This window comes from Pararge aegeria, chromosome 17 (assembly GCF_905163445.1).
Source record: "Pararge aegeria chromosome 17, ilParAegt1.1, whole genome shotgun sequence".
Lineage (NCBI taxonomy): Eukaryota > Metazoa > Arthropoda > Insecta > Lepidoptera > Nymphalidae > Pararge > Pararge aegeria.
Window position 1 is genome coordinate 8,041,489 of NC_053196.1, and position 14,226 is coordinate 8,055,714.

General features: G+C 35.4%; 1 protein-coding gene across 3 annotated transcripts in view; it reads left to right on the plus strand.

The window, feature by feature from the left end:
* LOC120630933 (rap1 GTPase-activating protein 1) overlaps positions 1–14,226 on the plus strand; it is a 204,507-nt gene that overhangs the window by 74,774 nt on the left and 115,507 nt on the right. The window contains exon 1 of one of the 3 annotated variants that reach the window (XM_039900289.1): positions 4,086–4,841. The exons of the other annotated variants lie outside the window; for them this stretch is intronic. Coding sequence (XP_039756223.1) covers positions 4,596–4,841 — 246 coding nt within the window. The 5' untranslated portion in view covers positions 4,086–4,595. Of the gene's footprint in view, positions 1–4,085; positions 4,842–14,226 lie in introns of those variants that run through there. 3 annotated transcript variants of the gene reach the window in all.

Below are 14,226 nucleotides of genomic sequence, written 5' to 3' on the forward strand. Positions count from 1 at the left end.
TGTGTTATGTGTAATAAATTGAGTTATATTTTTAGGGTAGGCAGTGCTTTTGTGCATTTATGAAGTGCACACCACTGAATGTTTCTGGTGATAATTGAACTCTAACGACCATCTACTAATAATGACGTATGGGTACATACATTGCCGTCATAAGTCTATTTAACTTTGAACTGGTTTGTAATTACATATTAACAAATTAAAGTCTACATTAGGTTAATTAATTCTATCTTCTCATCTACAAATACAAATAAAATTTAAGTATCTGTATGATTTCACAAGTACTATCTCTCTCAATTATCTCAATGATACGATAGGAAATATTTATTGTCTGGTTTTTCTCGAGATAGTCTTTGGAACGGCTGAAGCGGAGGAGTGACACTGGCTATTTCCAAAATCCATCAAAGGTCGGAGGACCGGAGGATAGTGTAAAGTACTATATTTTGCAGTTACAACAACAAACATATATACAACATTTAAATCTATTACAAATGAACGCCTGGCAATATATAAGTATAACTACTGGGTAAGATTACTTTTGCATTTTGTTCGTAAATTTTGGTTTTCTTTTGCGAAGAAATGAAATAGTGAAATTGTAAGCGATGTGCATGTTAAAAGTGAAATTCGAATAAGTTTTTGTCATGTTCAGTGTCATTTCTGACATGTTTGCAGTGGTAATTGAATCCATATTAATATTGTACATGCGAAAGCGTATTTGTTTATTTATTTTTGTGTTTGTGTTCTCAATGGTCAGCGAAATCACGGCACCGATTGCAGGTTACATTCCATAAAAGAATATTGGGCATATACAGATTCATCATCCTAGCAAGCTATTACAGGCCCACTACAGAGCATGGGTCTCCTCACAGAATTAGAAGAGTTTAGGCCGTAGTCCACTACGCTGGCCCAGCGGACTGGTGTACTACACACACCTTTCAGAACATTATGGAGAACTATCAGGCATTCAGGTTTCCTTACGATGTTTTCCTTCATCGTTGAAGTGATATTTTTATTGCTTAAAATGCACATAACTGAGAAAAGTTAGAGGTTCCTTACCATTTGACTATAACCGCTTCTGCAGGTTGCATTCTATAAAATGTAGGGTTCTTATCCTGGTATAGAATAAATATTTAATAAACTAGAAGATTTACCTACGCGTTTTTAAAATATAGCCATTGTTACTTGGCTGTCTTAAGCTTAACCGATCTTGGCAAAAGTTTCCAGCTATCCTGCAGGCGGACGTGCAATACTTTTAATCCCGGGAAAATAAACGGTTTGAATAAAACCCCTTATATTATTCAAACGGTTAAGCTATTTTCCGTTAAGCCAACCTTGGTGATATTTTTAAATATTTTTTGTATACTTTAATAGAGCTTCGAGGTGAAGAATTGTTTTCATTCTGGGGATATAATATAAGAATTCGTTACCTCAAAAAGTAAATAAACAAGAATTTTAAGAGTATGAGAAGTGATATTATAAAAGTTTTGGCATGCTTTTGAATTAAGAGGATTTTTGCCAATGCAGTGCTACTGAAATTTGACACTGTTTGTATGGGATAATGCAGCTCTTTCACCCTAAGGCTATATGATAGTTTGATTAGAAACTTACACTGGCTTGACATGGTAATGAAATTCGGCGTCACTAAAAGTAAAGTTAGAGATCAGGGCTGAAAACCACGAAGCACTTGAGAATTTTGTAGACGAAGAAAAGATCGAGAAAATATATTTTCATTACATCGATTATTAAATCTGATGATAACAAGATGTTTTACATTGATTTTAAAATATTCCCGAAGTAGTTTTGCCGGGCCTTAGACCATTGACGATCTGTCTGTCTGTCTTATAAGAAGGTCCTGGATTCGATTTCCGGCTGAGGCAATTAGGGAATTTATAACTTCTGTATTTGCTGTTTACAAAGAAATGCCGCCAAACGGTATGATACCAGGTAGAACTTATTGGGGCCTTTATATAACTGCCATGCCCTAACAATATATTCCGCTCGCTGCCATCTCAAATTCCAACGTCACTTACCACCAGGTGAAACTGGACAAGGGCATACTTTGTACTTAAAATTGAGACACGTGTGTGTATCAATACAGACACTGATTGATAATACATCATTACAGAATCTTTGTGGTCACGCATTTGTATTGACGCAATAAATCGATAAAAAAGACAACCTACTCTTAAGACCTTGGAGAATACGCTTTGTGCGTAGGCTTTAAAAAATAACGATAGAAGTACCAAATCTATTATACTTATACGTTCGTTCTAAGAGCCAAATCATGCCCAAAGCTGTATAGCGGGTAAAATGATACCGAATAACATCAGTTTCCTTAAAAATACCACCAGATGTCCGGTAAATTGACACTCAACCGCAAGCTCCGTACACTATATCCGGAAGGTTTTCTAAGATTTCCCAAGCAATTTTGGCTTCGGAAGCAGCTGTAATAGCACCTGTTGAGTCTTTGTCCCAATCGCCCTATGTCGGGCATGCATACCGGATGTTCCCACGCACACCACTCCTACATACAAATGTCTTCCTTTATTGCAAGTCTTATTGCGATTGGGATTTGCAGTTATTTTATTAGTGCTTGACTGGCATCGCAGCTTATATGTGACTATTTAGTCATAATTATAGAAGAATGTCGAATAATTTTTGTTTTAATCTTTACAGTTCTACACAAAGTTATTTTAAATTAGTTAATTTTTTTACGTAATGTTATATCTGTTTAATATTAAAAAAAAACTTTATATTATTTTAATTTAAAAACTTCAAAGCTGTCACATTTCTGCGACCATGAAGATTTCTGTTTGCGGCTTCGCTGTCACAGGTACCTACTATAAAAATACCTAATATCAGGTGACCGCCTGCTCGCTTACCCGCCATCATCTATAAATAACCTATATAAAAAACCTTAAAAAAAATTACCTTATACCAAACATCCAAATCCGTTAAAAATATTAAAGTAACAACCTAATAGCGATTTAGATCTATCAACGGGTTCTCTGATCCTATTTCAAAGGCTAGAACCATTTATTTATCATAAGTATTTATTTGCAAATAATTAAACAAATATTATGTGAAAGAAACACAAACCAATGAAAGAAATTTCTTTTTATTGGAGTATAAATTAGATAAATTCTAAATTTAAATTTAGAAATTATCTATTTTCAAAATTGGAATCGGACCGTGCTGCGAATAGAACCTGCATCTCCTACTTATGATTCCACAACGCTACGATTAAATTAAACTAGCGTTATCAATTCATGATTCTACTAAGCTCAGCTTCTAAGTAGGTTCTAGGTAGGTATATTTTATTTATTTCATTACATCTGTGCTTCAGTGTTTACAAAATGGTATGTAAACAATTAATTAATGGATCACAAAGCAATAAGTACGTACTTAAAACACTTTGGGTTATTTTCAATGCAAGTAGTATTTCAACTAAGTATTGTAAGTTACTATACTTAGCTAATGAAATTATAATGGATCATTAAGGAATTGCAAACTAGTTGTGTAAACAAAACATGCCGGCAACTCAGAACAGTATGATAAAAGTTTTAGAATTATGCATAGTATTTCAATTATTAAATGGTAAGTTCATAATCAGGCTAATTGGGGCATATACCTCAATTCCAGCTTAGATTCACCATGCTGCTCAAATGATGAGTGGCGGGTTACCATAAGATGAATATAATCTCATGAATACTTCATGTCTGAAAGGTTCTCGAATGGTGATAAAAGGAATGTTTATACAGATCTTTGACTTATTTAGTGCTTTTTCGTTGCTATATAATACCTAACTTCGAATATAATAATTATTATTTATGTTTAGTCACTAAAATTTAATTTAAGCGTTCATGTAGAAACTCTGAAATTATCTTGTCTTCAGTAAAGTTTTCTGTTTTCGATTTTGCTACATTCACCTGTCTTGTGTACGATGTTGGCTGAGTCTGAAAGTTGAATGCGATATTTGTCCTTATCTAACCTACGGAAAATGCATTTTAAAGATAGAGAAAGAACGTCTTTGGTTAACCGGTGGCGGTGCAAGCATGTGGCACGCGCCATTCGGTTTCCAAGCGCAAGGCGGGCTAGACGTGACTTAGCTGCGCGCCTATTTCTCGTAATAAACACTTATATCGTGTTTTGACAGTTCCGGAATATCGCGTTAGTGGCATTTCGATTGTTTTGGTTCAATTTATCAATGACTTGTGATAGTTTGTACGCATAAATATAAGTGGACTGTATCGTTCATTATACCTAATAACAAGTGTCGAAAATATTTTATTTGGCAAATAAAGAAAGAAATTTAACCTACATCCAACAAAAACGCCGGTCTTGAAGAGAAAGTTCGTACTGTGTTTACGAACTGTGGACAAAGATATTTGGGACGCAGTTTTTCGGAGTTTTCTTGAGTCGCGTGGATAATTGAAAAAGTTGTGCGGCCGCTTATGGGAACCAGCGAAACCGGGGAAGCGGATAATAAAATTAAATACACCGCGAGATTTATTAAAGAAGTCTTTGAAGTCGGATTTGATGGTGATTAATGGTGCGTGTGTGAGGATGCGATTCGGGGAGCGCTGAAAGTTTCGCGTATGGATTTTCTGGGCTTTATGAGGGAGAGGAGGTCGTTTCCAGTGAACGAAGTGGCTCTTAAAAGTGAGAAGGATGGCGGTGGGCGGGGTTTGGTGGTGAACTCGGTTTTGTGTGGTGTGGTAGATGAACTGTCCAACGGGCGGACCGGGAGACGAGGGTCTTGGGTCCGACACGCGGTCATGGGTGTACTCAGGTGGAAGGACTTGACAGGAGTTAGGACCAGCTCTCCTACTGAACAGAAAGAGGTAATGTACGAGTAAATTCAACTAATATAGTTCCGCCGAATCCGTATGCTATAGCCCCATCAGTTGAAACTTTAAGATCGGCTTTGATCCAGAAATATAGGTAAAACTTATGGTTTTTGAGTTTTTATCTGAGAGGTAGAAAAATGAATAGAAACCGTTTTTCAATAGGATTTTGAATGGAGAGGAATTTGAAAAGCACCTCTGAAATCATTGTATTCTTGAATAGACAGTAATGTTTATATATATTTTTGTATACAGTATTTTTATAGTATTTACATTTTAGTTAGTATCAAGTTTGTATATTTCCATGCAGAGATGTCCGCTTGTGTTGTGTGGCTGTTTTATTTTTGTTAGATGCTGTAGGTACCTACTTAACCTGTAATTTTTAGGAAAAGTGTTACCCGTCTTATAATGTAAACAATTCTTATATCCTTTCAGTATCTTTTATTGTGTTTAAAAAATTATAATCACCCAAAATAACTTAAAACTTTTCCAAGATTTTCTGTTGGTTGATATAAAGTAATCCTTCTCATTTTCTCTTGAGAATAAGGAACTGGATGAGATGTTGTGACCGGCGACCTTTTTATCATCTGTCGGAGCTATATTTTAGACAATTCACCCTTTAGTGTAGGTTCTTCCACTTTCATCTTTTCTAGAACGCTTACATTGTCAAGTTCATAATAATCTTTACTATCATACCCTAACTCATATTTTAAGTGAGGTGTTTTAAGTTCGAACGCTATGTCCGTGGCTATCTATCATCGTAAACCTGCAGAAGTAGAGTGGGTTACTGAGATTTGATTTTTATAATAATAAATGAGAGAAAAAAAAGAGAATACTCACCATGAAGATCCAGGAGTATTTAGAACTGATAAGAATAAGACAGACCGTTTATTATTTTGTACTATTATTATACATTTAATAGGTACCTACGACATAAAAACAAAAAAAATATTCATATCAACCTTCCAATACTAATAATAATAATAAATACTAATAATAAATACAAATCCTTAAAATAAGGATATTGGTAAATAGGTATATTTATCTGTTTTTATTTCTAATAATCAAAGAACACAAATACTTTCTTAATTAAATATCATACCCATAATACGTTTCTTCTTACAGCAGAATTGTATGCGGTTTTAGGCAGACGAAAGTCTATAAATATTGTCCCTACAAATTAGCTAGTGAATCACAAACAGACTATCTGTGCACTCTATTACGTAAACATGACTAATAGAGAAAATTTAGTGTTTCATCTAAGTCCGGTTTTCCAGCTACCTTTGCCTACTTCGAAGACTTCTGACGTCACATTGCGGTTTCGATGTCGTTTTCGTTTTATCTCGTTCTTTGTGAATCCACTTTTCGTAACGTGAGTCTGTGTCAAGGCAGTTTTATTTTTGTTAGATGCTGTAGGTACCTACATACCTGTATCTTTTAGGAAAAGTGTTACCCCTCTTATAATGTAAACAATTCTTATATCCTATCAGTATCTTTTATTGTGTTTAAAAAAATATAATCACCCAAAATAACTTTAAAAAAAATTAAAAACAACTTTTCTTTTTTCCAAGATTTTCTTTATGTAAGTGTGTTTTTATTATTATCTTTAAAATTTGAAATAAACTTCCCCCAAAATGTTACGAAAATTGTGTGTAAATTATAACACAAGTAAGAAAAAACAGACTATTCTAATATTATAAAGAGGAAAGTTTTGTTTAATAGTTTATTTATACTCAATTAACTTTAGGTTTGGAACCACTATAAACCGTGATTCCTATATCATGAAAAAAATTAAGTAGGTAATTATAGGATTGCAACCAGAAATAATTGAAAGAAAAAACGTTTACGATCAGTCATACAGAACAGGGGTACCCTGTTCTACAAAAATTTGGCCAACAGTAGTCTAAAATACCTCGTGACCATAAAACAATTATCTGTAATAACTAAGTTAATTTATATTTGTGTTGAAACAAAATTTGATTTTCAATCGTCATTTTTAGGCATAAAATATCCTTCAAAAAGAATCAGTTTAATATGAAACAATCTCATGTACTTAGATAACTTTGGTGCTTACAGAATGTCATTTGGTAGCATAGTTTAGAAACTTGAAAAAATTATATCACGGGACGTACGGGAGTTGACTGTGTAGGTAATCTAAACGCTTAGTCAATACAACATTACGTTACGGCCTCAAGTTAAAGCGAGTGAAACCGCGGGGAACAGCAAGTTAGATATTGGACTTCAGACACGGATAAACGGGGAAACGGGTCAGTTACTTTTAGACATCTATGCAATTCAATTTGGCAGGATGGGCTGTATATTTTCATTCAGTCAGACTGAATGAAAATATAAATGCTATATTCGGTAGTAATAAATCGCAGATCCTTTTAGCACGTTATTGCATCTACTTCGCATTCATATGTAGTGCGCAGGTGCATCGTTTCCTTTCAAGGCTAAGACGTTGCCTAATGAAAAATTACGGCCTCGAATCGTAGGCTACAATCATTGTTACAATCCGGTGAGACATATGAATCGAACCTGTTGCTGATAATGCTGTTTTTAGAAATTCTTCAAAAAAGTCAAAGGTTATCACTATGTCCATGGTACCTAACATGTGGCGTCTATTTATCTATTGACCGTTATAATATTATGCCCAGTAGGCCTACACAACAACTAATGATATAAAGTAACAAGTATTTTAATGTGTAGATAGAGATACCGTGCGAATCACTTATAATATAAAGGTAAAATTGTTCGAGAATTACACCCAAGATTGGGCATGTAACGGAGATATCAAACACTATCAATGAGATCATATAGTTATTTATGTCAAAACTACTCATTGATAAATATGCGACCGTGTTCTGTTGTAGGATATATGTACAAAAGAAACTATTGTGAAACGCTACTACAAAGTCTGGCTCCAATTTCCAACCTCAATCCGTGGTATCCGTTTATAGTTTTTACAAAAAGCTAGATAAGGCCAAGTTTGACTTGCACACGAAGGAATCTTACCATATGAGACTGGACATTGTATTGGTAATATTAAGATAGAGCAAAAAAAAAACATTTACTTGTATTGTTGATTGGGTGCTGGAGTTTAATTTTTAGCTTATTTATTTAAAGTAGTGTTTATGCTTAGTAATAAGTTTACGTGAACAATGTGAACGTAATTCATAGTTACAGGCTCAGTTAAGTCATTGGACTATATCTTAGTTGTAACTATTTATAAGTAGAAGTTTAAGTTTGAATCAAGTTAATTATTAGACAATTAAATAGGCTAGATTGTACCTAATATATGCAATAAAGCATCTCACTGATGCTTTATGCTATTGATTGATTGTATTGGATAGCTGAGATTGGGCATGTCAGCCAATCGACCAAGAGAGGCGAACCTTTTGCCAAATGTGTGTTAGCATAGTAATTATCTTTTTGTAGACCAGAGTAAAGAAAACCAAAATACGCTAACAATGCGAAAATTTTTGGCAATGTTCACAACACCAACTGAAATGTAACCTTGAAAAATAGAATTGAGCGCACGCCAAACGTTTTTGGTATTTTTTTTTTACATAAAATGATTTTTTCTACAAAGCTGTAGGTGTGTACTTGCAGACTTTTACTATTTATAAACAGTGTGATAGTCGGAAAAACAGATTTCTAAGACCAAAAATTGATAATGATTTTATGTCATGGAATCCCTGATGTCTCAAAAAGGAATCCCTACATCTGTAAAGTGTTCAAGCGAACCTTCGCGACTCCGTATAGTACAAATTGTAATAAGTATACTATACAAACTTTTTCCGCTATACTGTACAGTATAAATAGAAACAATGCTTTCTATCTTATGAACTTTCATATAATCTTTAATTCCTTAGGTTAAATTTAAAAACGTTATACAGCCTCCCTCAAGAATTTGGCTGCCAAATGCAGAAACTATATAACTAATTCTAAGCTAAGCTTATAGTTTCTTAGATTAGCCCATTCAAGTGAACAAACAAAAATAGTTCAATTATATATCTTACAACATACAAACCCTTAGACCCGTCGCTTCGTCGTAGTCGCTAACGAATAAGAAAACATATCTTTGCCGATTCATTTCGCCGTCAATCGCCAATTTACTGACGTAGTTTATGGTAATATTTGCAAAGCGAAACACGCTAGTAAAAGAGGTCATAACAAAAATCGTGTCGAGCCAGTCGTCGTATCGTCGGATATTTCTCACTCCAATTACTCTTCACGTTTTCACCGCAGGGTTGCCATGCGAAAATTCTCTAATTAATGCAACTTTGCGTGAATGCTGCTACTTTTTTTTTTAACTCTTATATAACAAATTTACTCTTTTAATTAGGATTTCGTTTTAAGTTTTTTTTTCCCTACAACTAGCACTCATGACATCTTGTTTTTATGGAATTGCAAGAAAATCCCTAATAAAAGTAGCCCCGTTGAATGGAACTGTTGACGCTTGGGATTTTGAAGTATTGCCTGTCTCATTTTACTTCCTATTTCGTTCCGGTCCTTGCTATACAAAATGTCTAATTAATTACTTAGTACTCACATTTTTAAACATTCTTGGTTACGGATAAACAATTGTTATTACTCATTTACACTAACAAACTAGTAACCTTCCTTTACAGTATTTAATTATTAAACAATAATTATTAAATGTATTATGCATTCATTATTTATTACTTAATATTAGGAGAGTAAACGCCTGCGAGTCTCATCTGATTGAGGCCGCCAAATTAGACCAGCTTGGATCTAAGCCACTGGCTTTCCTCTAGCTTGAGGACCGTAAGAAGTGGTGATAGCGCATTGGGTAGGAGCTCGACTTCACTTTCCGGGGACCGAGTTCGAATCCCAGCACGAACCTTTAACTTTTCTGAGTTATGTGCGTTTTAAGTAATTAAAATGCCACTTGCATCAACGGTGAAGAAAAAACATCCTGAAGTTTCTTTCTTCTACATGCCTGAGAGATCTAAATAATGTTCTTAAAGGTGTGTGGAGTCCACCAATCCGCATCGGGACAGCGTGGTGGAGTACGGCCTTCACCCTTTCTCATTGTGGGAGGAGACCCGTGCTCTGTAGTGGACCGGTAATTGGTTGATCTGATGATGATGATAATGTGATGATTTCAATTCAAGTTATAGTGAAGTAAAAACTGAACTTAACTTATAACAAATTTGTCAAGAAAATGGCTAAGTTGTTTGTATTCATAGTTAATTTGTCAGCCCTTGAGTTTCATAATATATTTGATGGAACTAAGGCGACACGTTTGGGATAAAATTGTATTAACATAAGCCGGGATTTCATTTGACTTATACATGAGTGTGTTTATTCGGGCACTGTAAATATTTTCTGCATGAAGTAAACCATTCGCTCGATTGATATAAGTATATGACAAAATACGTACATTTATAATAAGTAATTCAATCTTTTACCCCTCATTCGCTTTATATAATTTAATGAAATATCTACTTTGGTGCTCGTTTAACACTCTGTTACAAATTTTTTGTTTTTAAGTTGATGATTTTCAGATGGTCCTCCTATTCTTGATTTGATCACACCCAGTGGCGTGCACTCGGTTTCTTACCAGGGTATGCATACAGCAGGAAAATTGCATAAAACGACAAAAATCCTCCTCTTATTCCAGTTATGAAGTATAAATTTTTGGGTAGGCAGAGCTTTTGTGCTTGTATGAAGTGCACGCCGCAGATCACATTATTATGTTTATGAACGTCCCAGAGACAACACATATTTACTGCAGTAATTACTATTAATTTCGGCGCAAAGTTGGGAGCAGTAGCAGCAGCTTGTTAGCAGGAGAGTTATTACTTATTAAGTATTGAAAAACAACCGGGTGACGTTTCCGCATTTTTTTTTATTCCGCTACAAGTTAGCCCTTGACTGCAATCTCACCTGGTGGTAAGTTATGATACAGTCTAAGATGATAGCGGGCTAACCTTTTAGGGAGTATAGTAGTCATACCCCTAATCGATTTCTACGGGACATGGAACCGGAAAACTAAATCCCTTAGCGGCACGTCTTTGTCTGTAGGGTGGTAACTAGCCACGGCCAAAGCCTCCTAGCAGACCAGAGAAACAGAAAGTATAAATTCCCTAATAGCCGCTGCCGGGAATCGAACCCGTACTTAAATTCTCAGCGCATTAAATTTGTTACCAATCCACGGTTTAACAGCTACACCAATGTATGCGAAGTTTTGAATCTATGGCAGATAAAAAAATTCCTTAGCATAAAAAAAAACAAACGCGTATGCATTCTTGGGCAGTTAATTGTTTGACGTTAATTTAAGTTATTTCCCGTAGGGAAGATAAAATAGAAATTGAATTGCAAGCTCAGACGGTTCTTAAGTATGTTTTTATTGGGCAACAATTTGTACAGTGATTCAATTCAAAGGGCTTAGACCCATCTTTCTCGGGGAACGGTATTTACTCTTTATTTCTTTTAATGAAGATAAAGCAAAAATAATTGAATTGCGGGCTTAGGGCGGCACTTAAATGTATTCTTATTGTCCACAAATTTAAACTCCGCGATTTAATTTAAAGAGCTTAGCCCTATCTTTGCTACGCTATCAAGAATTCAGACATTAATATAGAAGAATAAATTACGCTCGTTTGTCTGAGGTAATCGCATCGCAGTCAAGTTCTTAATTCAATTTAGATATCTGCTCTCTCGCAATAATTTAGAGGAGGCTATTTCATTTTATTATTGGCTGAATTACCTTCTGATTTTTTTACAGAGTGGCTTTATTACTTTCGTTCAATAATGTAAAAAAAATAAAAAATGTTATACGGCCGTCTGTCTGTTTGCCACTATGCGCTGAGCAAAGGTCTCTTTTCTCATATTTAGAGCATATACCCGCCACGCTGATCTGATGAAAGTAGGCGGGCTTTAATTATAGTACGAATCAACAGCTATAAGCACTTCTAAACTACAATCTTCTTTAAGAGGCGGATAAAAAAACCCTTAAAAGCCGGCAACGTATCGGTGGCTCCTCTAGTGCGGTGAACATTTAACACAGTTGGCACCACTTGCTCATTTACCCGTTATTAATATAAATAAAAATTTAACAAAACTAGGTAAATGTCCTTTGAACTTTCAAGTTCATAATATCTCCCATGGCCAAGAATCTTGCACTTAAACTTCGCACTAGTGAGTATGTTTTTGGCAATGCAATTTTATAGCCGCCTCGCTGACTAGCGCGCTACTCTAAGAATAAAAAAATCATTTATATTCTTGTTCTAGTTGTCAGCAAGATTTACAGCAACATGCAATTTTAATAGCCCGATTCCGAGCCACTTTATTGGGGAAGTTGGCACGGTGTCAAGTATTTTACGGCATTTGTTCTTGCCTGTCAAGTGGGCCGCCGAGGCAATGCCGATCACGTTTTCTATTGGAAATAATTGTCATTTATAGCCCTTATTCTTAATTTGGTCGGAATGTATCTGGAATAGAATCTTTTCAAGCCTTTGGAAATCAATTTCGTTTGAAATTATAGATCACGAAACACAAAATAACATTTTTTTGGAACCGACTGCAAAGGTTGACCGAGGTGCGCGCGATTTTTTCTTGTATTACGTTGTCTAGTGTGATATAACAAGTCTATTTAGTCTATCTAGTGACAATACTGTTTTGCAGTATTGTACAGCTGCAGATGGCGCTCTTAATTCCATATATATCATAGTAAACTTACGCACAATCAAATATGTAAAAGTAGGTAGAAAATCCTACACACCGATTTTCCACCGTATCTCGGCCGATGAACTTGATTTTTTCGTTTAAATTGTGGAAAAAAATCTTTAACTTCTGTAATAATAATGACAAAACAGGTAATTAGAATTAGCAAGATATGCCTGAACTGAAAATCCAATTGCCGAAACATCGATTTACACCTGTGATGATTTAAGAATCTGAAACATGATTGCTAACTATTGGCCTGGCTTCATAAGAAGGCTAAGCGGAAAATCGATAGAGCTATTCTGCTATGAGAATGCCTACGTGACCAAATACAAAATGAAGAGATCCTTAAAAGAACTAGAGTTACTGACATAGCTCAGCGAGTCGCGTACCTGAAGTGGCAATGGGGTTGGGGTCCGAAGAAGCGGGCATGGCGAACCCGCAATAAACCCGCGATAAACGTAGCGTTGGTCGGCTCCCGACGTGGTGAACATATGACATCAAACAAGCAGTGGCGTGCACTTCATACATACACAAAAGCACTGCCTACCCTAACATTCTTGGATAACTAAAAAATGCTTGTTCCATTTTATGGCATCTTCCTTCTTAATGCATACCCTGGTCAAAAACTCTGTGCACGCCAATGCAAACAAGTTGCTCGGAGCCGCTGGAAATAAGCGGCCCAGGACCATTGATTTTAGAACTAACGTCAAAAGACCTATCCGTCCAGAAGTGGACGTCAATCGGTTGAAGTGATGATTTGAGGAGAGGTTTGATTGAGAGGTTACCTACGTGTGTAAAACAAATTGTTATTTTTACTTTACAATTAGGTAGTGGCATACGATAGCGGTAAAAAAAAAAGTCTTGCAAATTGCAATGCGTCTTTACTACGCACTTTGTATGAAACATATAAAGTACTAAAGCTAAGTAAGCACCTCGTTAACTTAACTTTAAAGTACACAGTGTTCTTGTCATTAGATACCACTAAATGCGGTCTCGAAGGGACAGTCTTGCACTTACCAACGTCGACTAGCCGAGTTGGCATGCTGACAAGTATTTTACGGCACTTGTTCTTGGGTGTCAACCGGGTCACTGACTTTACGTATTATTGATAAATGTATAGGGATATATTTAGAGGTTTAAATTTGAACGATTTTCATAATTGGAACGTGTAGAGTTCTTTACAATTAACATTTATCGATATCCATTTCCCGACAGATAAAATATTTCATTATTAGTACACTTTTTAGATCGTTAAGAAATTATTTCGTGCGACTAAACTTATGAATATGAATATTCCATTTTAATAGTCCATTTTACTATTTATTTTTAGTCGATATATTAAATAGCCTATAACAGTCCACGGCTGATCTAAAATACTCTCCCAAGCGGGAAGGTTTGCCGATAATCACCATGCTGGACAGACGGTTTGGTGATCGCAGTAGATGATAGTAGAACTGATTTATATTCTCCTAATCGCCTCCTACGACACCCACGGGAAGACAAGGGGTTGATGAGAAATGTCCTATTTTAGTATTAAGGACTATGTTAACGATAAAAATGCTTGGGTGTAAATTATTGCTCAAACCAGGTTGCTTCTGCAATAGTTTTTAAATGACAATGTGAGATAGTGATAACGAAAAAAAAATTAACAACCGGCTAAGTTTGTTGTTAGCTTCTTCTTAGA